Raw genomic sequence first — 26,441 nt, 5'->3', positions numbered from 1 at the left:
TTTGTAGATTTCCAGAAAGCATTTGACATGGTGCTCCATTGGAGGCTGTTAATGTAGGTAGAGGTGTATCAGATAAGTTCACAGATATGTGAGTGGCTCAAAGACGTCTTAAATAACAAAATCCAGTATGTTGTCCTCGATGGCAAATATTCATCAGAGACAAAGGTATCATCAGGAGTGCTCCAGGGAAGAGTAAGAGGACTGCTGATGTTCTCTATATACATAAATGATTTGGCAAACAGGATGGCAGCAATCTGCAGTTGTTTGCTGATGATGCCGTGGTGCATGGTAAGGTGTGACTGTAAGAAGAGACAAGACGACTTAGACAAAATTTCCAGTTGGTCTGATGAATGGCAACTAGCCCTAAATGTGAAAAATTGTAAGTTAATGCAGATGAGTAGGAAGTACAAACCTGTAATGTTTAGATACAGTATTACTAGTGTCCTTCTTGACACAGTCAAGTCGTTAAAATATGTGTTTGTAATGTTGTAAAGTGATATGAGGTGGAACCAGCATGTGAGAACTGTGGTAGGGAAGGTGAATGGTTGAATTTGGTTTATTGGGAGAATTTTAGAAAAGAGTGGTCCACTTGTAAAGGAGACTGCATGTAGGATGCTGGTGCGACCTATTCTTGAGAACTGTTAGAGTGTTTGGGATCTGTACCGGATTGGATTGAAGGAGGGCGTTGAAGCAGTTCAGAGGCAGGCTGCTAATTAGTTACTGGTATGTTTGTAGGGTTGAACATTACGTTAGCATTATGGAGATGCTTCAGGAACTCAAATGGGAATCCCTGGAGGAAAAGTAATGTTGATTTCAAGAAACACTAGTGAGGAAATATAGAGAACTGGCATTTGAAGCTGACTGCCAAACGATTCTACTGCCCCCAACATACATTGTGTGTAAGGACCATGAAGATAAGATACAAGAAATTAGGGCTCATACGGAGGCATACAGACAGTCATTTTTCCCATGCTCTGTTTGCAAGTGGAACAGGAAAGGAAATGACAAGTAGTGGTATGGGGTAACATCTGTCATGCACTGTATGGTGGCTTGCAGAGTATCTATCTAGATGAAGAATATGAAAAAAATGCAGTGAACATGTAGCCATCCATCAAAGATTTTTCAAAATGCCTTGTTTTTTTGCTGGGTTTCATTTCCTGAAATGTGAGGAAGTTCTCAGCTAGTGTATAAAATCTTTGCCATTCGAATGTTTGATTAGTTTTACAGCTCGGAGGCACGTATATTTTCTCATAACATGGAAGAAGTGTATTTTCATCAGTTTTTAACTGGGAAATCCAAGATTTTCTCTCTCTCTCTCTCTCTCTCTCTCTCTCTCTCTCTCTCTCTCTCTCTCTCTCTCTCTGTAAGTGCATCCTTATCCCATATGGTTGTGGGACTGAATAACTCTTTCAGCCATCTATAATTCCAATTTTATTTTAGTTTGATATCAGATTTGACATTACATTACACCATCTTCAGGTATCCTCACTGACATGTAGGAAGATTCCCACCTGTGTTATAAATGATCTACAGATACTAGTGACTATATGCTGGCCTCTATTTTGATTGCACAAGAGGGGGGGGATTCCTCCTAAATGTCAGTCAGGGGGTCTGAAGATGGCATAATGAAATGCTGAAACTGATGGCAAAACTAAAATAAAACTGGAAAGCGGAAGGTGTTTCTGATTTGACATGTTTTTTCTTGTCTGTGTATACACCCGGACCTAGGATCCCCAATGTCACAGAGCATTCTGATTTGCTCACCCTGGCCAGAAGACACTTATCTTACAGAGAATGGCACACACTGGCAGGGTCACAAGTCTCTGGACTGAAGATGAATTCGGGTATTGACTGCACCAGCTGTCCCCTTATGCCTTAAAAACAAGTTCGATGTATTGCCCACTACAGACAAGTGGATTCCTAGTCATTGGGAGCTCCAAAGTTAGGCAGGTGGTGGAGCCCCTTAATGAAATAGTGTACATGTCAGGAAGGGGAGCCAACGTTCACCCCTCGTTGTGGGTAGAGCCACCTACATTACTTAATATAATATTTCTTTGTATACTGTATCGTTCAGCTACTCCATCATCAAATCAAAACTTGGAAGTTGTAAAACAAGGTTCAGCATCACTATGAAAAAGCTTTATGTAATTTGAGTGTCAGCTCAGAGTTGACGCACTAATTAGGCATAGGTTTTTCATACTGACACTGAACATTGTTTTACAAGTTTGAAGTTTTGATCTGATGATGACCGTATGTGAACAATGTAACAAATAAAGAAATATATTAAGCACTCTAGAGGGTATTTGAGGTATCCACTGAAGGCAGCCACAAAATGGGTCCAGGTACACAATTAATTTTAAACCCAGGTATACAATCAACTTTTAAGTTTATTGATCCACAATTAACGCACTGCTCTTTGGAAGTAGTTGGTTTGCAACCAATCATCAAACAAAACAAAATCTTCTGGAAAAAGAACATTGAACAGTTACTGAAGCAGAAGGCCTGTAGTATCACGATAAACCGAAAGAGTCTTGAAGGCACTTATCAAAGTCTCAGTCCAAAAACTAAGATCAGTGACGCTGATGACAAGAACGAAATACTATGGACAAAATAAATATTGCATATTGCTCCATTGGCAACACCGGACATAGTAGGGAACAAAACTGATTTTGTTCTGTCAGGTACAGTCCTAAGAAAAGAAAATATAAAGAAGATAAACACATTTCCACTTGACAAGCAGAAACAAAAAAGAAAAACAAAATGTTACAAAATATTCCATTGCAAACAATATAAGTTTTTCTCACTGTCATCTTGCATTATACATTGTTTATGAACCAAGTAGCCCTCATCATAATTGGAGACACTTTTTAATGGGATTAGGCATACTCCTTACCAAATTGCTCAGATAAGATGGTCGAACATTTTTTAATTCATCCACAGTGGTCTCTCTGTTGCTGTGTAAAAGTCTCAGGTGGGACAGGACAATAGCAAACCACACCTTTTACCATTATCCATGCATTATCAATGCAGATGAGCTATAGAGAATGTGCAAGCCCTACTATCTGACTGACTTCACAAGCAAGGTGTTGACAAGATTGTGACAATATGCGTGTGCATTGTCATCCAGCAGCATGAATCCCACTCTGATATGTTTACCAAATAGAGCCATAGTGCATGCAAGCATGTCGTCACAATAGTTCACACCAGTTATCTTCTGATGTATTGGTGCAAGAGGTGTCCTGTGGCCATATACGATTCCATTCCAAAACACACCTGAACCACAATGAGAAGGGTGACTGTCTATGATATAGTTATGGCTTTAATGCTATTCTCATCACCTCCATACATGAATTTGAGTATTTTCAGTGTTGATACCAACACGAGTCACATCAGAAAAACGTTGTGTCCTACTGCAGCCTAGTCCACAAACAGGGGCTTCATGCCCATGCGACACAAATCCCTCTCTGAACCCAATTTAGAGGAGGACCCTTGAGAGCTCTTCTGGCATGTAATCCCTGATCATGGAACCTATTTCATATTATTTGTGTTGATACTTGTGCTCCTGTAGCTGTTTGGAATTGCCACCATAGACGTGCAGCAGTGTGTTGAGGGTTTCTTCTTGGCTATTATGTGCAGATAGCGGTCTTGCATACCTGTTGCTTTTCTTCCTTAGCCACTACTGTAATGATCCTCAGCTGATCCTATTGCTAGAAACATGTTATGCATTCTAGATAGCAAAATTTGCTGAATACCTGGCTCATTCACTGCTCCATTAGAGTGGCTATATGGAGCCTCTGGTCATTAGTTATTGTTGTCTGAACCATCTTAAAGTAACACAACATTCATAATGACACACTGCAGGCAACAGAGCTATCATAGACTGTAAATACAATCCCCTCATGATAGAAACATCAACTGTTTCTGCTATGAGGGGTGTCCATAAAATAAGGTTCCCAATTTTTTTTCCCCAGTGTAAAACATGTTTATTTCATGACTGCGTATATTTTTGTAAAGTTCAAACTTTAACCTATTTTTCTACATAGCCGCCACTGAGGTCAATATATTTTTGCATGTGGTGTATGAGCTTTTGAATGCCCAAGTCAAAAAAATCTGGCGCCAAGCTGCGCAGCTACCTGAGAACCGCTTCTTCCAGCTCTTCTCTGTCATCGAAATGCGTTCCACCCAGGTGTTACTTCATGTCTGAGAAGAGATGGTAGTCACTTGGGGCTAAGTCCAGGCTGTATGGTGGTTCTTTGACAATACCCCATCCAAATTTTGCGATGAGCTCGTTGCTGGCTTTAGCAGCATGCGATTGAGCGTTATCCTGATGCAAACGCACACCCTTGGGCAGCATACCACTCCTGTTTTGAATTGCACGGCACAGTTTTTGCAGTGTCTTGCAGTACCTGTCAGTGTTGATTGTTGTACCAGTGGGCAAGAACTCACACAACAATAGCCCCTTCCTGTCCCAAAACACTGTTGCCATCACTTTGCCGACGCTTTGTGTTTGTTTTAATTTTCGCAACCTCGGCGACTCTGGGTACTTCCATTTTTTGGACTGTTCTTTGTGGTAGTGCACTCAAGTCTCGTCTCCCATGATGATGGAGTCAAGGTATTCCTCACCATGAGTTCCGTGTTCTTGAAGAAGTTCTTGGGCCGCTTCAACGCATTGATGTTTGTGGTCTTCGGTCAACATTCTTGGCACCCATGTCACCCAAACCTTAGCATACCCTAGATACACCATCAAAATTTTGTCAATCGAGGTTTTGCTGACTTCAGGAGTCATTTTGGAGAGCTTACGAACTGTCACTCTTCGATCTGAGAGCACCGCTGCCTCCACTTTTGCGATAGTTTCGTCAGAAACAGATGGCTGTCCAGAACGCTCCTCATCACGGACCTCAGTACGCCCGTTCTTGAACACTCTGCATCATTTGTGCACATGTTGTACGCTCATACACTTGTCTCCATAGATTTCACATAGCTGGGAATGGGTTTCTGCCGGTGCAATGTTTTTTGCAGACAGGAAATGGATCCCAGAACGCAGCTCACACCTGGCAGGTGAAGTGAGGGGGAGATCCATCACATATGGCTGCCAAGCCAAGACTGAGTTCTGCAGGCAGATCGCTAGAGAGAGGATTTGGAGTGGGGGAACCAAGGTACATTACAGAATAGTGGGACCCACTATAACAGCACTTTTCAGGAATGTAGCACCATGAGAACCTTGGGAACCTTATTTTACGGACAACCCTCATAGAATTACATTACAAATAAACCAATGTATTGACATCATAACATATTTCAAGACTATGACATTCGGTAATAAAGTTTCGGCTTTATGCATCATTTATTTTGACCCACCGTATATACAGATTAGAAGTTTGAAGAATGGTCACAGTGTCAGGGCCACGTCTTCAAGGTACAGTGACGTCAGAAATTGTGGGACACAAAGACAGACATGCACTGCAATGACAACATTGCGATGGCTGTAGAGTGTTCTTCCGATTGATGAAATGTGAGCTCTTGTGGCATGAACACTGACCTAAATACAGTCCTGGGTGCCAGGATACAGCTGGTCCTATTTTCGGTCACAGGGCCTGCATAGGGAGAAGGTTCGCGGGGCCAGTGACCTCTCTTGGTCATTGTGTTGCCATCTGGTAGCTGTTCACAATGTGACTAGTTTTGTGTTGTCTGCAAGGAAGATGGTTGCCCACATAGCCTGGCTGAACTGGGGGCCTCGAGCAGAGTAGGCACTGGCCTGTGATACACCAGTTTTATTCACAAAATATTCACAGTGATCGTGGACTCGTATGGGAACTTATTTCCTTTATTAAGCAGTGTCCATTCTGTTTGTTGCCAGGGGGAGACGTGAAGGCGGCTCTTCAGGCAGCAACTGGGAGTACCTAGTTGCAAATCGTGGCTCACGTCAGCACGAGTGATGCCCAGTTCAGAGGCTTTCAGTTCCCACAAGCGGCTGACTGCTTTGATGAAGACAGCTAGTCTCTTGCACAAGGTTGAAGCAGAGCTAGCATTTGGCAGCATCATTCCCAGAACTGATCACAGTTCCCTGGTCCGGAGCAAAGTGAAACACTTAAACCACAGGCTCAGATAATTCTGTGACCATTTTTGATGTGGGTTCCTCGACATATGTTCTCGGGTGAAATATTGTAGCCCCCCTCCCTGTTCCCCCCCTTCCCTTTAATAGAGCAGACGTGTACTCAGGAAGCAACTACTAGGGTAGCAGAGTATAAGTGGCATGCACATGCCCAGTAAGACACATTCTGATTTCAGGAAGGGATGAACATTATCTTCATTAGTTATAGAGCACAGTAATCATCATGGTAGACTGAAGGAAGAAAATGTAGTTAACTGCACCAACATTTATGAGAAGGTCCCAGAACTAATCTCACTTATAAATGACTAGTTTAGTGCCCATTGCTTCACCCACTTAGACTGTATGGTCTGCAGAGACTTTTTTTATTTTTATCTAATCGCATTTTTATGTTGTTCACAAATTGCAACACCTAAGCTTTTCACGCTAATTAAGGCCATATAAGCATGGTCTTTTCCAAATTTACTTCTGACCAAAAAGTGGTTCTGGTAGCTGGAGTTCAAAGTTTTTGTTAAACATGCCTTTTGCATTCTTGTTGAGATATTTCCGTGGCAACTTTCATTTCAAAACAAATATTTCTTTATATCTAACTGAGAAGTGAAGTACCAGTATTCATAATTTAGCTTTAACCGAAATATTTCCTTAAATATTTTCATCCCATAGTGTGTTCCCTTAGGGATAGAAAAAAAATTTTTTTTCCTGACTGGGAAACCAAATACCAGTTTTTGTAGTTCTAGCTTCAAAATTCCCTTAATGGCAACATACTATCAAAAAGCCTTTCATCTCCTACTTTATCTCTGTAGGAGTGTAATTTCAGACAGTCCCTCCTTAAACGATGCCTTTCCTATCCTTAGCAGTGTTGGCTGGGTTGTGATGGCTCATGAATCAGTCTGATCATATTTCAACTCCTTAGAGGTCAAATTTCCAAAAAGGAAACGTATTTTTTCATATCTGACCAAGAAGCCAAACATCAATTTTCAAAGACTTAGCTTTAAAAATGCTTTTGCAATGAAATATTTTCATAAAGCATATCTTTCCATTATGGGTTGAATTTCCAAAAACAGTGGCATACATATGTTTTATTTCTAACGGAGAAGCCAAATACAAAACATATGTTGTTATAAATACAAATTTTTATGGATTTATCTATAAAAATGCTTCTACAATAAAGTATTTCCATAAAATCTTTTATCCCTCGTTTCACCTCCATAGGAGTTGAGTTTCCAAAAACAGTGAAAAACATATTTTTTTATTTCTAATCGAGATGCCAAATTTAAATTGTCATAGATTTACCTTAAAGCTAAGTAAAATACTTTCATGAAAAATATCATTCCCTATTTCATTTCCTTAGGGGTTCAGTTTCAAGAAACACTGAACATGTATTTATTTTGTGGTGTCACCGCCAGACACCACACTTGCTAGGTGGTAGCTTAAATCGGCCGCGGTCCATGTAGTACATGTCGGACCCGCGTGTCGCCACTGTGATCGCAGACCTAGCGCCACCACCAAGGCAGGTCTCGTGATACGAGAGTGGACTCGCCCCAGTTGTACGAGAACCTAGCTACCGCCCAGTTGTATGAGAACCTAGCGACCGCCCAGTTGTACGAGAACCTAGCTACCGCCCAGTGGTACGAGAACCTTGCTACCGACCAGTTGTACGAAGCCTTTCTCTCTCATTAGCCGAGAGACAGAATAGCCATCAGCTAAGTTAATGGCTACAACTAGCAAGGCGCCATTTGTATCAGTGCCTATAGCTTACGAGTATTCAAGAGAGATGTATTCCAAGGACTAATAAAAAGATAAGTAATAAGCATCTACATACTTTTCTTCTTATTCATTTATAAGTTCTCATGTTCCAGACTTCACGCCCGTCGGCGTTAGCATTGCGTGCTCTATCGGCTACAGCGTTAGTCTAGCTTCCATTTTCAGCCATCTCAATTTCACGGTGTCGGCCCAGCTACCGACACAACATTTATTGGCGACGAGCAAAAGAGTTTGTATTAATTCGTTTACAACATTGGCGACGATTTAAAGTGTTCTGATTGCTTACATTTAATTGTGTCATGGCTTCGCCACATTCTCCAGATGTACTGTCCGAATTTTATCGCTTGCAGAATCAGCAGACGCAGGCGTTACTGGATGCCCTTGGACAGCTCGTCCAGGGTCAACGTACCATTCAAACCGATGCGGCCGCAGCCGCTTCTTCGCTACCGCTGCCACTAAACGCTGTTGCACCTCCCTTTCGACCATACGTGGCAGCCGATGAGACGTGGCAAGAGTGGTCTCGCCAGTTCAACTTCCACCTTGCTGCCTACAGAATTCAAGGTAATGAGCGGCAGCCGTTTTTGCTTTCTTGTGTCGGTGTGTCCACATACCGTGTGATAGTGAAATTGTTTCCCCGACGCGACGTAGCAACTCTGTCCTACGAGGAAATTTTGTCTGCTTTAGATGCCTATTTCAAAGAAACAGTTAATGTGGTTGCAAAACGGTATACGTTCTTTCGTACAAAACGTACGGCCGGTCAAACTAATAGGGAGTGGGTAGCAACATTGCAAGGACTTACTAGGGACTGTGCCTTTGAATGTGACTGTGGTCTTTCTTATTCAGATACAATGGTGCGTGATGCAATTGCACAGAACGTTTCTGATGTTCGCATACGGGAGCAAATTTTAAAACTAGTTAATCCCTCTCTTCAACAAGTGATAGACGTATTGGATAGACAGGACACACTTGACTGTGCTCAGGAATCTTTTGAAACTTCGCCAGCCGTGTGTAACATTAACCGGCCCGCTGGACGCGCTGCGCGGCCCGGTAACCGGGCCTTGCGCACGTCGACACAGCGACCGCCGCGTGCTCAGCCAGGTGTGCCGCGCCAGCCCACAAATGCGGTGAAATCATGCCCGCAGTGTGCTACTAGACATTCGCGTGAACATTGCCCGTCACGCCAAGCTATTTGCTTTTTCTGCAATAAGAAAGGACATGTTCAAAGTGTTTGCCAGAAAAAGCTCAGATCAGACAATCACAATCATTCCAGGCCCTTTGCTTCGCGCCGGAATCGAACCCAGGACACTCAGGCTCGTGGACCTTCGCCTATGGACATTCATGTCGTTAATTCCGCTTCGTCCAGTGACACTTTCTCTAACAGTGACTGTGATCGTCCCACAAAAACTGTGCGTCGACGTCGCCGGAAATCACGTCAATTAGCAAGTGATTCTGTACCAGTGTCTATTCAAATTGCACAAAACAGTCGCTCTTGTCGTCAGCAGGACAATAAACTTTTTGTGGACTTAGACTTTGAAGGCAAAGTGATACCATTCCAGCTCGATACCGGAGCTGCAGTTTCATTGCTCAATCACGACACGTACAAACAACTGGGCAAACCTCCGTTGCGTTTCGCAAATGTTAAGCTAACCACATATTCCGGACAGAAAATTCCTGTGTTAGGACAGTGCAGCCTTCTTGCAACATACAAGGGACAAACAAAACTTGTGTCATTTTACGTTCTTCGTTCTTCTTCTTCTGTGAATTTGTTTGGTCTAGATTTATTTAAGTTGTTTAACATGTCTATTGTAAATCGGGTCCTATCAGTGAATCAGACTGTGCCTACAGACAGTGTTTCTCGGCTGTGTGACGAATTTGCAGACATTTTTGCACCGGGCTTAGGTTGCGCTAAAAACTATGAAGCACATTTGGAACTGGACGGAAACGCGCAACCGAAATTTTTCAGAGCGCGCAATGTTCCCCACGCATTGCGTCAGGAGGTCGCAAGAACATTGAACAATGTAGAATCACAAGGTGTGAGTGAATGTGCGCAATGCCTCTTCTCTTTCAGCTCCGCTTCATCGCTTACGCCGTAAAGGTGTTCCGTTCGTCTGGACGACGGAATGTGAACGCGCCTTTCGCCAGTTGAAATCGGCATTGCTTTCTAATACTTGCCTTACGCCATTCGATCCCCAGAAACCCCTTTTGTTGATGGTAGATGCATCGGATTTCGGGATCGGTGCAGTGCTTGCGCACAAAGTTGGCTCCCATGATCGCCCTATTGCCTTTGCGTCCAAATTGCTCTCGTCTGCGCAAAGAAATTATTCACAGATAGAGAAAGAAGCTTTGGCTCTCGTGTTTGGTGTTACTAAGTTCCATGATTTCTTGTATGGTCGTCACTTTACCATCATCACAGACCACAAACCTTTGACATCGCTTTTTCATCCGACCAAGCCTGTACCTCCACGTACAGCGCAGAAATTCATTCGCTGGTCTATTTTCCTCTCGCAGTACCGCTACAATATATTGTATCGGTCCACTGCTAAGCACGGAAACGCCGATGCGTTGTCCCATTTGCCGGTTGCTGAGGATAAAGCATTCGATTCTTCCGAACTTGCTTGCATGTTCATTGATTCGGAAACCGATGAAGTGGTCGAATCGTTTCCGATTGATTTTCGTCGTGTCGCTACAGCCACAGCTGCTGACCCTGTCCTTGCTACTGTTTTACGTTTTGTTGCTACGCAATGGCCTTTGTCAAAGTCTCGGATCGAGGATCCGTTGGTTCGCCGATTTTTTGCTCATAAGGAGAGACTTTTTGTTCGTCGTGGTGTTTTGTTGTTGCGTTCTGATAATGATCAGTCCAGAGTCGTGGTCCCACGTTCGTTACAGTCCTCTGTTTTAAGGCTTCTTCACCAAGGACATTGGGGTATAGTGCGAACGAAACAACTTGCTCGTCAGCACTGTACTTGGTTCGGAATCGATGCTGCGATTACGAATCTGTGTTCTTCGTGCCCGGCGTGTGCCGAACAACAGCCCGCACCGCCGCGGAAAGTCTTTGCGTGGCCAAAGGCCACTTCCCCTTGGCAACGCTTGCACATTGATTTTGCTGGTCCATTCTGGAATGCTCGATGGTTGGTTCTGGTCGACGCCTTCAGTAATTTTCCTTTTGTTGTCCGGATGTCTTCCACGACGTCCTCCGCCACAATCCAAGCGTTGTCTGCTATCTTTTGCATTGAAGGTCTTCCGCAGACTATTGTTTCCGACAATGGCCCACCATTCATGTCCGCAGAATTTCAGTCATTCTGCCAGGCCAATGGTATTCAACATCTGACATCCGCGCCGTTTTCGCCTCAGTCCAACGGTGCCGCTGAACGATTGGTCCGGACTTTCAAGTCACAGATGTTGAAATTGAAAGAGTCGCATTCTCGGGAGGACGCATTGTTGCTCTTTTTGTCTTCGTATCGCTCTCAGCCCCGAGATGGTCGCTCGCCGGCTGAGTTGCTCCACGGTCGTCCTCATCGCACCTTGATGTCTTTGCTGCATCCGCCGCATCAGGTTCCTGTGCAGCGGCAGACTCCTGCTTTTGCTCCAGGCGACGTTGTATTTTATCGCAACTATCGAGGTTCACGGCGTTGGCTCGCAGGGCGCATTCTTCGCTGCCTCGGCCGCGCGATGTATTTGGTTTTGGGGGCCTCTGGTGAGGTGCGTCGGCATCTCAATCAGCTGCGCCTCTGTCGTCGCTCGGGTTCTGCCGCTCCCCGTCTGCTTTCAGCGACGGTGCCGTCCGGTCAGCGCCCTGGGGACCCATCTACTGGCTCGCCTCATCCCCAGGTGTTACCGACGATGCCTTCCCATTTGCCCCATGGCGACGCGCCGCCGCAGCCGCAGCCGCAGCCGCCGCCGCCGCCGCCGCCTGTTCTCCCGCCGGCGCCGCCCGCATTAGACGCTTCGCTGCAGCCGCCAAGCGCCTCCCAGGGTCACGCGCCGCCGATCGCTTCCAGTGACCAGCTGTCCTCCGCTATGGAACTCCCGCCCGCTCCGGACCACATGACGTCATCGCGCGTCGGCTACCCCGACGCTATGGAGGTTGACCCTTCGGCCCCTCCTGTCTCTTTACAGGCGCATACACCGCATGTTGACGTGCACCCTGGGCTAGTTTTTCAGGCGTTTCCTAGCTCCCCTCGGACCGTATGGCCGGGTGCGGATGGCACAGCCTCGCCTGTTGTTAGGCTCCCCACCTCCTCGCATACGTCAACATGTGGTCCTCCCCACGGCGGGCGGAAGCCTTATCACACGACCGTTCGCCGATTTGCGGGGGAGGAATGTGGTGTCACCGCCAGACACCACACTTGCTAGGTGGTAGCTTAAATCGGCCGCGGTCCATGTAGTACATGTCGGACCCGCGTGTCGCCACTGTGATCGCAGACCTAGCGCCACCACCAAGGCAGGTCTCGTGATACGAGAGTGGACTCGCCCCAGTTGTACGAGAACCTAGCTACCGCCCAGTTGTATGAGAACCTAGCGACCGCCCAGTTGTACGAGAACCTAGCTACCGCCCAGTGGTACGAGAACCTTGCTACCGACCAGTTGTACGAAGCCTTTCTCTCTCATTAGCCGAGAGACAGAATAGCCATCAGCTAAGTTAATGGCTACAACTAGCAAGGCGCCATTTGTATCAGTGCCTATAGCTTACGAGTATTCAAGAGAGATGTATTCCAAGGACTAATAAAAAGATAAGTAATAAGCATCTACATACTTTTCTTCTTATTCATTTATAAGTTCTCATGTTCCAGACTTCACGCCCGTCGGCGTTAGCATTGCGTGCTCTATCGGCTACAGCGTTAGTCTAGCTTCCATTTTCAGCCATCTCAATTTCACGGTGTCGGCCCAGCTACCGACACAACATATTTATTTTTTTGTAACTGAGAAGCTAAATAGCAATGTTCATAGATGTAGATTTATAAATTCTTTTGTAGCTCTTTAGTAATGATATATTTTCAAAAGAAGCTTTCACCCACAATTTCACCCCTTAGTGTTAAACCTACAAAAATGCTGAAATATGTATTTCATTATTTCTGACTGAGAAACCAAATGCCAATTTTTGTGGGTCTAGCTTCAAAATTGCCTTAATAGTGACATTTTTTAAAAAAACCTTCAACCCCTTTTTCATCCCCTTAGGGTTGGAATTTTGAAAAATCCTGTCTTAAACAATGCCTACAGTATAAGAACAACTTCTCCAAATTTTAGGTTTCAGTCTTTAGCGATATGGGCTGGACAACGATGAGTCAGTCAGTCAGGACATTGGCTTTTATATATATAGATCACAGTGTCCACATAGAACAAGTAACAGAAATCTGAGTGAAGCCAGACGTTAAAAGTAATGAAATACTGAGTTCTGACTGAAACACGTATTGCAAATTAAGGTTGTACACTGTTGGCAGAGGTATATTCAGAACTGTAAAAAATACAATAATACTTAATGCAAATTCTGAAAGCAAAATAATTTAGGTGAAGATTAAAAATGTTAAAGGTAGATGAAACTTGGTCATTGGATGCCTCATGGGCAGTAAGTGGTGGAACATTTGAGAAGAAACTTGGAGAAGGTTTTGGATAAATTTCCTTGCCATTGTTACAGTATTATTTGCAGATTTCACCTTACCAGTTAGGATTAAGGTGGGTTGTAGCTAAGGGAATCATGTGGAATTGTTCTAAATGTCTTGTCCTAAAATTACCTTGGGCTACTAATCACAGAACAAACTCACAAAAAGTAACATATTAGACCTCGTGGTCACTAACAGGCTCAAGCTTTTCGACTCAGCATAGAACTGGGAATCAGTGATTATAAGGTCTTTACAGCAGCACTGAACTGTTGTTATTGTTGTTGTTGTTGTGGTCTTCAGTCCAGAGACTGGTTTGATGCAGCCCTCCACGTTACTCTATCCTTTGCAAGCTTCTTCATCTCCAAGTAACTACTGCAACCTACACCCTTCTGAATCTGCTTCGTGTATTCATCTCTTGGTCTCCCTTTACGATTTTTACCCTCCAAGCTGCCCTCCAGTACTAAATTGGAGATCCCTTGATGCCTCAGAACATGTCCTACCAACCGATCCCTTCTTCTAGTCAAGTTGTGCCACAAATTCTTCTTCTCCCTGATTCTATTCAGTACCTCCTCATTAGTTGCATGATGCACCCAACTAATCTTCAGCATTCTTCTGTAACATCACATTTCAAAAGCTTCTATTGCCTTCTTGTCTAAACTAGTTATCATCTATGTTTCACTTCCATACATGGCTACACTTCATTAAATACTTTCAGAAAAGACTTCCTCACAAATCTGTACTCGATGTTAACAAATTTCTCTTCTTCAGAAACGCTTTCCTTCCCATTGCCAGTCTACATTTTATATCCTCTCTAATTCAACCATCATCAGTTATTTTGCTCCCCAAATAGCAAAACTCATCTACTACTTTAAGTTTCTCATTTCCTAATCTAATTCCCTCGGCATCACCCGACTTAATTTGACTACATTCCATTAACCTCGTTTTGCTTTTGTTGATGTTCATCTTATATCCCCCTTTCAAGACACTGTCCTTCCATTGAACTGTTCATCCAAGTCCTTTGCTGTCTCTGACAGAATTATAATGTCATTGGTGAACCTCAAAGTTATTATTTCTTCTCCATGGATTTTAATTCCTACTCCAAATTTTTCTTTTGTTTCCTTTACTGCCTGCTCAATATACAGATTGAACAACATTGGGGATGGGTACGACCCTGTCTCACTCCCTTTCCAACCACTGCTTCTCTTTCATGCCCCTTGACTCTTACAACTGCCATCTGGTTTCTGTAAAAATTGTAAATAGCCTTTTGCTCCCTGTATTTTACCCCTGCCAGCTTCAGAATTTGAAAGAGAGTATTCCAGTCAACATTGTCAAAAGCTTTCTCTAAGTCTACAAATGCTAGAAATGTAGATTTGCATTTCCTTAATCTATCTTCTAAGATAAGTCGTAGAGCTGGTATTGCCTCATGTGTTCCAACATTTCTACGTAATCCAAACGGATCCTTCCCTAGGTTGACTTTTACCCATTTTGCCATTCGTCTATAATGAATTTGTGACAGTATTTTGCAGCCGTGACTTATTAAACTGGTTGTTCAGTAATTTTCACACCTTTCAACACCTACTTTCTTTGGGATTGGAATTATTATATTCTTCTTGAATTCTGAGGGTATTTCACCTGTCTCATACATGTTGCTCAGCAGATGGTACAATTTTGACAAGGCTGGCTCTCCCAAGGCCGTCAGTAGTTCTAATGGAATGTTGTCTACTCCTGGGGCCTTGTTTCAACTCAGGTCTTTCAGTGCTCTGTCAAACTCTTCACGCAGTGTCGTATCTCCCATTTCATCTTCATCTACATCCTCTTCCATTTCCATAATATTGTCCTCAAGTACATCATCCTTCTATAGACCCTCTATATATTTCTTCCACTTTACTACTTTCCCTTCTTTGCTTAGAACTGGTTTTCCATCTGAGCCCTTACTATTCATATAAGTGGTTCTCTTTCCTCCAAAGGTCTCTTTAATTTTCCTATAGGCAGTATCTACCTTACCCCTAGTGAGATAAGCCTCTACATTCTTACATTTGTCCTCTAGCCATCCTTGCTTAGCCACTTTGCCTACTTCATTTATTGCATTTTTATATTTTCTCATTTCATCAATTAAGTTCAATATCTCTTCTGTTACCCAAGGATTTCTACTAGACCTCATCTTTTTACTTACTTGATCCTCTGCTGCCTTTACTATTTCATCCCTCAAAGCTGCTCATTCTTCTTCTACCGTATTTCTTTCCCCTGTTCTTGTCAATCATTCCCTAATGCTCTCTCTCAAACTCTCTACAATCTCTGGTTCTTTCAGTTTATAAAGATACTATCCCCTAAAAAACCCACCTTTTCTCAGTTTCTTCAGTTTCAATCTACAGTTCATAACGAATACACTGTGGTCAGCGTCCACATCTGCCCCTGGAAATGTCTTACAATTTAAAACCTGGTTCCTAAATCTCTGTCTTACCATTATGTAATCTTTCTGAAACCTTCCAGTGTCTCCAGGCCTCTTCCGTGTATACAACCTTCTTGCATGATTTTTAAACCAGGTGTTAGCTATGATTAAGTTAGGCTCTGTGCAAAATTCTACCAAGCGCCTTCCTCTTTCATTCCTTACCCCCATTCCATATTCACGTACTACTTTTCTTTCTCTTCCTTTCCTTGCTATTGAATTTCAGACCCCCATGACTATTAAATTTTCGTCTGCCTTCACATCTGAATAATTTCTTTTATCTCATCATTCATTTCTTCAATCTGTTTGTCGTTTGTGGAGTTAGTTGGCATATAAACTTGTACTACTGTGGTAAGTGTCGGCTTCTTATCTATCTTGGCTACAATAATACATTCACCATGCTGTCCATAGTAATTTACCTGTGCTTCTATTTTTTAATTCATTACCCCTGTTTGATTTCGTATTTATAACCCTGTATTCACCTGACCAGAAGTCCTGTTCCTCCTGCCATTGAACTTCACTAAATCTCATTATATCTAATTTCAACCTATCCATTTTCCTTGTTTAATTTTCTAATTAAGGGATCTGACATTCCATGCTCCGATCCGTAGAACACCAGTTTTCTTTCTCCTGAAAATTATGTCCTGAATAGTCCTCACCCAGAGATCTGAATGGGGGACTATTTTACCTCCAGGATATTTTACCCAAGAGGATATCATCATCATCATTTAACCATACAGTAAAGCTGCATGTCCTTGGGGAAAAATTATAGGTGTAGTTTCCCCTTGCTTTCAGCCATTTGCAGTACCTGCACAGCAAGGCCGTTTTGGTTAATTTTACAAGGCGAGAACAGTCAACAATCCAGACTGTTGCCCCTGCAACTACTGGAAAGGCTGCTGCCCCTCTTCAGGAACCACACGTTTGTCTCGCCTCTCAACAGATACCCCTCTCTTGTGGTTGCACCTATGGTACGGCTATCTGTATCACTGAGGCACGCAAGCCTCCCCACCAGCAGCAAGGTCTGTAGTTCATGGGGAAGGATATCACTGAATATGGCTGTAAATAGTAATGTAAGAAAACGTAGCAAGAACGACAAGAAACAGATTTCAGATTACCTCATCAGCCAACATGAAATATTCGTTTCTAGACCAAAAATGTTGAGCGTCGATGGACAAAGTTCAAGAGTATCATACAGCATGCCTTACACAGATATGTCATGAGAAAAGTAGTGAGGGATGAGAAAGACCAGCCATAGTTTGAAAGCCACATTAGAAAGCTGCTACAAAAGCAAACATATGTTCACTGTAAATTTAAAGAAAGCCAAAGCCTCACAGACAAACAAAAACTGAACAAAACCAAAATTAGCATAAGAAGAATTGTATGTAAAGTGTTCAACAAACTCCAAAATAAAATTTTATCAACTCTTTTGACACAAAATCCTAAGAAGTTTTTGGTCTAATGTTAAATCAGTAAACGGATTGAATCCATCTGTCCATATGATCCATGATAGTAATAGAACAGAAACAGGGAATGACAGAGAAAAGGTCAAAATAGTAAACATCTTTTCCTTTCCACTGAGGAAGATTATAATGCAGTTGCTCCTGTAAATTGTCAGAATGGCAGATATCAAAATATGTGTCACAGGATAGAAAAGCAGCTGAAATTACTCTACAGAGAAGAGACCACTTGATATGATAGCATATTCTACATAGAGTATACAAAAGAACTTTCCCTATGTGAAAGTAGGTGGAATACTTCTAGCAGCAGTGCACTGTAAGTCAGTACGGGAGCAGAGCATTCCTAGTTACTGGAAAAAAGTGTGGGTCATTCCTGTTTGGAAGTAGGACCATTGAACATGTGCTCAAAACACTGAGCCTATATCTGTGGCATCTGTCTGTTCAAGACTTTTAGAATGTGTTTTATGCTTGTGTGTTATGACATTTCTGGAGACTGACAGTCTCTTCTGTAGGACTCAACATGGATTCTGGAAACAATGGCTGTGTGAAATGCAGCTTGTTCTGTCATCCAGAGACCCAGAAAGCACTACACACTGGTACTCAGGTTGATTCCATGTCCTTCATTACCAGAAGGCATTCGGTACAGTCCACTCTGCTATCTAATGAACAAAACACAAGCATACGGGATATTAGATGAGCTGTGTGACTGGATGTAAGAGTTTGTAGCAAATAGAACAGAGCATTTCATTCTTAATGGAGAGAAATTTTGGGACATAAAAATAGTTTTGGGCATGCTGCAAGGGAGTGTTATAGAACAATTACATTCACAAAATATATAAATGACCTAATAGATAATGTCAGAAGTTGCAGAAAGCTTTTCATAGATGCTGCTGTCATGTGCAGAGAAATTGGAATGCTATAAAATTGCTTACAGAACACTCATTTGACCAATACTTGACTATTGGTCATCATCTGGGTTCCATACCAGATAGGATTGACAGAAGTAATAGAGAAGATCCAAAGAGGAGCAGCACATTTTGTTACAGGGCCATTTAGTACATATGAGATACTCTGCCATCTCCAGTGGCAGATTCTGGAACAGAGGCACTCTGCATTAAGATATGGTTTGCTGTTGAAGCTGCGAGATGTACATTCCTAAAAGAGTCAGCTAATACACTGGTGGAAGAAAAAACATCACAACACAAAGAAGGAGCTATATGACACAAACAAAAGGGGTAGGCCTGTTTTTACATCTGAAAGACGTCTCTTCAAATTTCACACAAGTAGCATAACCTGATCTGTATTCTAAGAGTGATGCTAATAGCACCACTTTGAGAATGCAGATCAGATTTGCTTTAAATACGTGCTGTAGAGGTCAGGAGTGCTAATTACCTTTGAGATTGGACCTGAGCAGTTGGTTGCTCAAGAATGCCTTAAATGCAACAAAGGCATCAATGAATGAGGTCATGTAATAGGACTATGAGAAGGAGGATATTCCTTCTGTGATATTGCAGAAAGAGGTGGCAAGAATGAAGCCACTGTACAAATGCTGGGAGCGGTGGTCGCAGGAGCATACAGCCACAAGAAGAATGGGCTCCAGATGGCTAAGTGGCACTACCCAGAGCAAGACTATCATGCTCAGTGTATGGCTACGGTGCTTCATACTGCATCTTCAGCAGCAGTTTGAGCAGCAGTTGGCATCTCAGTGACCCAACAAACTGTTACAAATCAGGTTGGCACCTCAGCGACCAAACAAACTGTTACAAATCAGTTACTTTAAGGACAGCTCCAAGCCAGATGCCCTATAGTGTGGCTTCTACTGACCTCAAACCACTGACATTTGCAACTTCAGTGGTGTCAAGTGAGAGTTCATTGGAGGGCAGGGTGGAGGCTGTTATGATTTCTGATGAAAGCTGGTTCTGTGGCGGTGCTGCAATGGTCACGTGTTGGGTAGGAGGGGCCAGTTGGGGGCCTTCAACCAGCCTGTCTGTGTGCTAGACTCTTTGGACCCACACCCAGAGCTATAATCTAGGGTGTGAATTTTTATGACAGCAGGTGCACTCTTGTGCTTATCCCGTGCACCCTGATTGCAAATTTGTAAGTTAGTTTGGTGATTCAAACTGTTTTGCTGTCATTCATAACCAGCATTCCAGGGGGTGTTTTCCAAATGGACAACACCCACCCACATACTGCTGTTGTAATCCAACATGCTGTACAGTGTGTTGACACGTTACCTTGTCCTGCTTGATCACCAGATTTGTTTCCTGTGAAATGCATATGGGACATCATCCACAAGCAACATTATACATCGCTGTATTGACTGACCTGGTGCAACAGGCTTGGAACTCCATCCCACAAACTGTATAAAACAGTGCATGTTGTTTGCTTGCTTGACATCTGGCAGTTGCACCAGAGATTAATGTATGAGCTTTTCACATTTTCAAGGGCTTATCTTGCATTACATTAACCTGTGATCTTGCAATGTTAATCCTTTAAATATGTTACTGAGAGAAATTTATTCCCAAAATTTCCTCACAGTAAATGATAACAGCCAACCAGTTGCAGTATAAAGATTTATTAAAATCCTAGACCACTGTTTCAGTATATCTAAATATACCTTCATTAGAAGTTAAATACACCTGTTTTCAGGATTTGAAATGAGATGTCCATGTATTTCGAAACAGCCTTTGAAACCTGGGCAGGTACATATTTCAAGATTTTAAACATGGCTGAAACAATAACTATTGAAATTCTTCACGGTAAATAACAGCCAGCCAGTTGCAGGATAAAGATTTATTAAAATCCTTGACCACAATTTCGGTGTATCTAAATATACCTTCATCAGAAGTAAGATACACCAGAATGAGATTTTCACTCTGCAGTGGAGTGTGCGCTGATATGAAACTTCCTGGCAGATTAAAGCTGTGTGCCGGACCGAGACTCGAACCCGGGACCTTTGCCTTTCGCGGGCAAGTGCTCAAGTTGTAGAGCACTTGCCCGCAAAAGGCAAAGGTCCCGAGTTCGAGGCTCGGTCTGGCACACAGTTTTAATCTGCCAGGAAGTTTCAAAATACACCTGTTTTCAGGATTTTAAATGAGATGTCCTGCAACTGGTTGGCTGTTATCATTTACTGTGAAGAATTTCAACAGTTGCTGTTTCAGCCATGTTTAAAATCTTGAAATATGTAGCTGCCCAGGTTTCAAAGGCTGTTTCAAAATACATGGACATCTCATTTAAAATACTGAAAAAAGGTGTATTTTACTTCTGATGAAGGTATATTTAGATATACCGAAACCGTTGTCAAGGATTTTAATAAATCTTTGTCCTGCAACTGGTTGGCTGTTATCATTTACTGTGAAGAATTTCAACAGTTGCTGTTCCAGCCATGTTTAAAATCTCCCAAAATTTCATTATTCTACAATAACTATGTTTGGCATTGCAATTTTTCCCATCAGTGTCCATTTTTCCTCCCACATTTATCTCACAAAAAGACATGAAGGAAAAATTGGAGAGATTTGGGCTCACATGGAGGCTTGCCAACAATTACTCTTCCCATGAACTATTACACACCATAAGGTGGCTTGGGACATAGAGGTAGAGACAGGTGTAGATGCAGATGTAAGAATATGGAACAATTTTGTTCTTGAACTCCCATTGTATGTCTACTAACACTAATAAATAAGAGCTTAATCAACACTAAAAATGGAGGAAATTTGTATAATATAATTAAGATTTCCATCCCCATTTTATTTTTGAATACTTATTTCTTAAAGTTAAGAAGTAAATTACCTTCTTTTCTTGCAGGTTGTTAACTGCACCTCTAGAAGGAAAGATTCTGGATATTCAAGATACACCAACAGTATGGCAGGCAGTTCCAAGAAACCCCGCTGCACGCACAGTAGCGTTTGAGTACATAAGGGAACAGTGGACTAATCTGACCAGCAGGTAAGTAACAATATACATCATCAGACTCTTCTAATTCCTCGCATAGGCAACCCTTTGAGGATTATTCAAGTGAAAGACAAAAATTCGACTTAGTAGCTGAAGTTAGGCATTTAAAAAAACTGGTAACTGGCCAGCCAGTATGGTGTTTAGTACACATTACCTGCCTGTGTACAGTTGGCATTTCTGAGAGACTGGTTAATAAAATTGACCATCAACAATAGACAGCAAACTGCCGTGTCATTATTGGGCTCATCCATATATTGTTTTCACCTGTGTCATTGGTTCTCAGTCCTTTTCCAACTGAGGAAAAATTTATGTTCTGCATCTGCTGCATCCACTTCATTCTCTCAGTAGGTGAAACCCATGCTGTACTTAACTGTAGACAGCTACGTAGATTAACGATTTTTCCAGAAATTTTAATTTCACTCATTTCTTTTATTATGATTTTCCAGACTGCTCATTCACACAGTGAGACAAGATCATGGGATGCAATTCATTGTTTCATTTTCAAAGCACCTTCCATCCCATTTGATTTCTTGGCATGCCTGTAAACCTCTCGTGTTCTATCTGACATTGCTGTTCAATGCCCTCTGTTTGGCCGATATAATAGTAACAGTACTCGCACAGTAATTAGCTTCACAAAGCATTTTGAGTCCTATATTTTTTGTGAATTGCTACACTTCTCCTGGGAACCTACCAAGTGAGGTGGTTAAGACAGCATTAAGACACTGGACTCAAATTTGGGAGAACGTAAGTTCAGGTTGCCGATCAGACATCCAGATGAAATTTTTCCATGTTTCCCTTAAATTGCTTGAGATGAATATTGGAGGGTTTCTCTTGAAAGCCCACAGCTGATTTTCTTCCCCGTGTTTTTCCAATCGGAGCTGGTGCTCCATCAACAGAGTCCACACAGAATACTGTGACTGGCAGATGCGCAGTCGGCAGGGCACACTTGGGGAAAGCGGTAGTGGTGGGGGTTACAAGCAGGCACAGTTTGGGAAATGTCAAGCCCCAGAGGGGAACTGCCATTCTAACTGTGACCTACACTCACATTTATTGAAAATACTAAGTGGAACACCTTCACTCCCACACTTGCATGTGGTGACCATTCAGAAATATCTGTCACTTCTGCTTTGATTAGTATCTAAAAAGAATTCCGCCAGAAATACAGTGATTTATTTTCTCTTGGCTTATTAACCATTTTCAACTTCCAGAGAAGTGTCATGATTGGCGAATTTTGAGTAAAATCTACACATTTCTCTTGTTACCATGTTAAAATTTGCTTCTTTTTGCCAAAACACAACAGAGTTTACACTGTGTCACCTCTCTAACATGTGCAGATGCAATTGCAACAGAATTCTGAAACTGTGTTTTATTAAGTTCATTAAGTGAGGAACTGAGGAAAAATAAAGTCAGTAACTTATTTAAAAAAGCACATCCTCTGTGCAAAATAAACATGTAATGTCTTAACTTATGTTCTTCCAAAATCCATAGCATTTCTCGTGTCACCAGCTATCGATGGCCCATAAAAAATACATTCTTTCATCAAAAAAGTCTGTAGTTAATAGAATAACATGCTAGATAATGAAGTTTCACTTAATAAACATATGGTAAAATATGCTCCTCCATTCTATCATTTGCCAAAATCTCATTTCGATATCTCAAACTGTTGATGAAATATTAGGAAAGATTTGAATATTTCACTCTGGCTATAATACAGGCGCAGCATGATGGCAGGTGAGTGTGCTACATAAGATCAATTTTCTAGAGATCGGTGATGGATAGACACCTCCACCCACACCTAAAGAAAAATTCGGTATGTTAGCTAAATTTCATATGCATCAACATATTAAGCAATTTGCATCAAAACGCAAAATCATAGCAACCCCCAATTTTCATTGCAGAGTTTTTAAAATTTTGCAGTCTTACTTCCAAGTAAATATCACAATAACTATAACCTTTAGTGAAATGATGGACACATCATCATGAATTTGAAACAAGTTATGCAAAAATGAATTTTTACCGAAAAATTTCTGTAAAATCATTTGGGAACCCGTGGCAGTATGTGTTTTTCAATACTGCCATCACTGACAGGCTGAAAGGTGGCAGAGACTGATGGCCTCTCCTTCCAAACAAATGAATGAATTCACCCAACACTTTCAATGCAAATTCTTCACTGTGCATCAGCCACCATATCCTTCACCAACTCTAATTATCTCACTGCTCTTTCTATTGGTCCTTCTACTATTCTCTTATTTTGCTGGTTGTTATTGATATCGTGTATCCTGAATAGAAAGAAACAGGGTAGTAAAGCCAGTCTGTATACTATCCAGGTGGTTTTGAGTATGTTGTAGAAGTTATGGTGCAAAGCACTTACGCATCCACCACACAGTCCCTATTTCTCCTCATGTGATTTCCATATTTTTTAGAGCTTTGAAAAAAGAAATTTGTAGCCTTCAGTTTGCTTTGGACAAAGAAGTGCACATCTAGGGTTCAGTTTTCATTTGACCGCCCTTTGTGTATGTCAATGTTCAGTTTAAGCTGCAGGAATTTGGTTATGATGTCGTATCTTGACATCTCTTCAAGTAGATTAAATCATTGAGAAGTTTCTTCCTTGTGAAGATTTACGACTTGCGGATTTTTCTGTGTGATTCCTGCTCATACAGTTTGCTGATATAATTTCATAGGCATCTGCTGCCAGTCAGTTGACATAAGAGCTTTTTGGATATTCTACCACATCATATTGTAAAAAACTATTGCTGGTGAAACCAACATTTGAGCCGCAGTTACAGCCATAATCTTTTGGGTATACTGGTGTATTTTTGCTGTCCAGAGTCACTTAACTTTTTATCATGCTCACTCACTGAGCTTGATATCACAGCAAATAATTTTAAGAAACATTGATATGATTGTTACCATCAGATGGAAGGAGTGGAAACTTTATTACAGTAGGTCACAGCACTGGAGGGAGTGGAAATCTGCTGTTGCTTGTTGCTCCTTACAGTGTGTGCCATGATTTTTATTCATTGGCAGATCAGGTATTCCTCGTACTGGATGTAGCATCCACTTTGATGGTTACTTGCTGATAGTGCTTGTGTCTCACATTGTTAGTGATGCCTTTTGTGGTGTTGTCAGAATAGAGAAAGCCTGAGTCCATTCTCTGTATTCAGGTTGTTATAATGTTTTAATATTTTGATGGACCCTCTGATCACGAGTTTCAATCCCTAGCTGCTTGGGTAGTATGCAGATTTCATTAAATTTTATTTCCTTGCTGCAGTCTTTGTGGCATTCAGCCACTGCAGATTTATTGTGCTGCCCAAGTCAAATGTAGTGCTCCAGTGACGTGACACCGTATCCAGAAAACTTTTGTGACATCTGACGGTGGCTGCAGAAGCCATTGCAATTATATTCTCTATATAGTTGGGGTTTTGCTCAATCCAGTACAACATCTCAATAGCAAATTTGCGGTGAAGCTGGAAGTCATTTCACTTAACTGCTTTCACAATTTTGACTTTGTAAGCGTGCAAAAGATGTACCTTGTGAGCTGTTGAGTGAGGGACGTTAAGCTCTTGCGGTGCTCGGTGAACTAACATTGGTGGGCTTCTTTAGAAAGTGTCTTTTGATCTATTCTATTTCATCAGATGTGCATTTTCTGCCACAAACTGAAACATCTGTTTACACTCCCAGTGGCTAGGAACTTGTCATGCCGAGACTTAAGCATCCTAACATGTTGTGGTTCCCTTTGAAATTTATATCAGATATTTCTTTGGGAAGCAATGGGTGATTTTGTTTCCACACACCACACCATGCAAGGCATCTCTCTACAGGTGATCTGCTTGTTAATTAGCATCTGACAGAAATTGTTTGGAAAAAAAATCCACCCAAAACTTTGAGTTGTTTTGCATGATGAAGCAAACCTGAAGTATTTGTCTCACAGTTTTTGTAAATTACATTTTAAAATAGGGGAGGTTTCATGCAGACACACTGTACATATGCAGGATGCCCAGGCTAAACATATAACAACATAAAACATAATAACTTGAGAAGAAATTGAGATATTTATTGACAGACAGCACGTTTCTACAAGTATGGAAACTCGGAATGCTTTTTTCACACCTAATACACCTCGATATGCACACTATTAGTGGCATGGTGTATATTGGAAACAACATCCAAAACTAATGAAAGCTGTTAAAAGTATTTTATTTCTACACATTTGTTATTCACTACAAGTGTCTTTCTAATAACAAAGAATGTATTTCTGATGCTGCATATCATTTCTTTGTTAAAATTAATGCGACATTGGTGAATCATGTTCTATACTAAAGTGGTGAATCTGGTTCTATACTACAATGACTGTGACATAGTATCCAGTTTCATCACAACATGAAGACTGATTTAATTTGTGTGTCTTTAGAAAATGACTAATCTTCTCCAATACTTAACAATAAAATTGCAAAAATGTGAACTCATCACTCTGTGCTTCAGGGATGCTTTTCTCACAGGCCTCATCTGTAATGACCTGCAAAATCTGGCAGTGACTGCAGCCATTTTCATGGAAGACTTGGCAGCACAGCTATAAAAAGATGAGGTTATTGATGATACAGCAGTCAATTACAACTTTAAACTGGCCAGAAACCCATACATTTTGTTACTTCATACTACTACAAGACTGTATGAAATAGCAGTTCTTTGGCATAGTGTGTTCCTGATATTCTCTGTACTGATATCTGATCTGGTTTCAGTATATTGCCCCATGCTTTACACTATCTTGTGATAGCACTGTTATACTCAAATCCTGGGAGCACACCACTAATCAGTTGTACTGAGAAAATTCGAGAGATTAGGCCACAGTTCATTCTTCTACCCTTTACCAGAAGACATGTTATTGTTTTTTTGAAGTTTTAAAGAACACACTGTATACTGAAACCTAATTTAACAGCTAATCAGTGTGTAACAAATCACTTACAGGTTTCCTGATACAGACTACCCTCTTAACGATATGCTGGATGGAGCAACTGCTGGATTGAGTACAGCAGAGCAACTAGATCAGGTAAGCAAATTAACATATAACACATCATGTGAATTGGAAGAGTCTTTGCTGGTCTTATGTGTAATTATTA

The 26,441-nt window shown here is 41.8% G+C and overlaps 1 protein-coding gene across 1 annotated transcript in view; it reads left to right on the top strand.

Annotated features, from left to right (window-relative positions):
• The window catches only part of LOC126428215 (aminopeptidase Ey-like), a 265,785-nt gene that overhangs the window by 227,078 nt on the left and 12,266 nt on the right, over positions 1–26,441 (top strand). Inside the window, exons 18-19 of the mRNA XM_050090131.1 lie at positions 21,178–21,318; positions 26,290–26,371. Of these exons, the coding sequence (XP_049946088.1) occupies positions 21,178–21,318; positions 26,290–26,371 (223 nt within the window). The remainder of the gene's footprint in view (positions 1–21,177; positions 21,319–26,289; positions 26,372–26,441) is intronic.

The sequence above is a fragment of the Schistocerca serialis genome, chromosome 12 (assembly GCF_023864345.2).
Source record: "Schistocerca serialis cubense isolate TAMUIC-IGC-003099 chromosome 12, iqSchSeri2.2, whole genome shotgun sequence".
Lineage (NCBI taxonomy): Eukaryota > Metazoa > Arthropoda > Insecta > Orthoptera > Acrididae > Schistocerca > Schistocerca serialis.
Note: the sequence above shows the minus strand (reverse complement) of the source record. Positions and strands in the feature narration are given on the sequence as shown.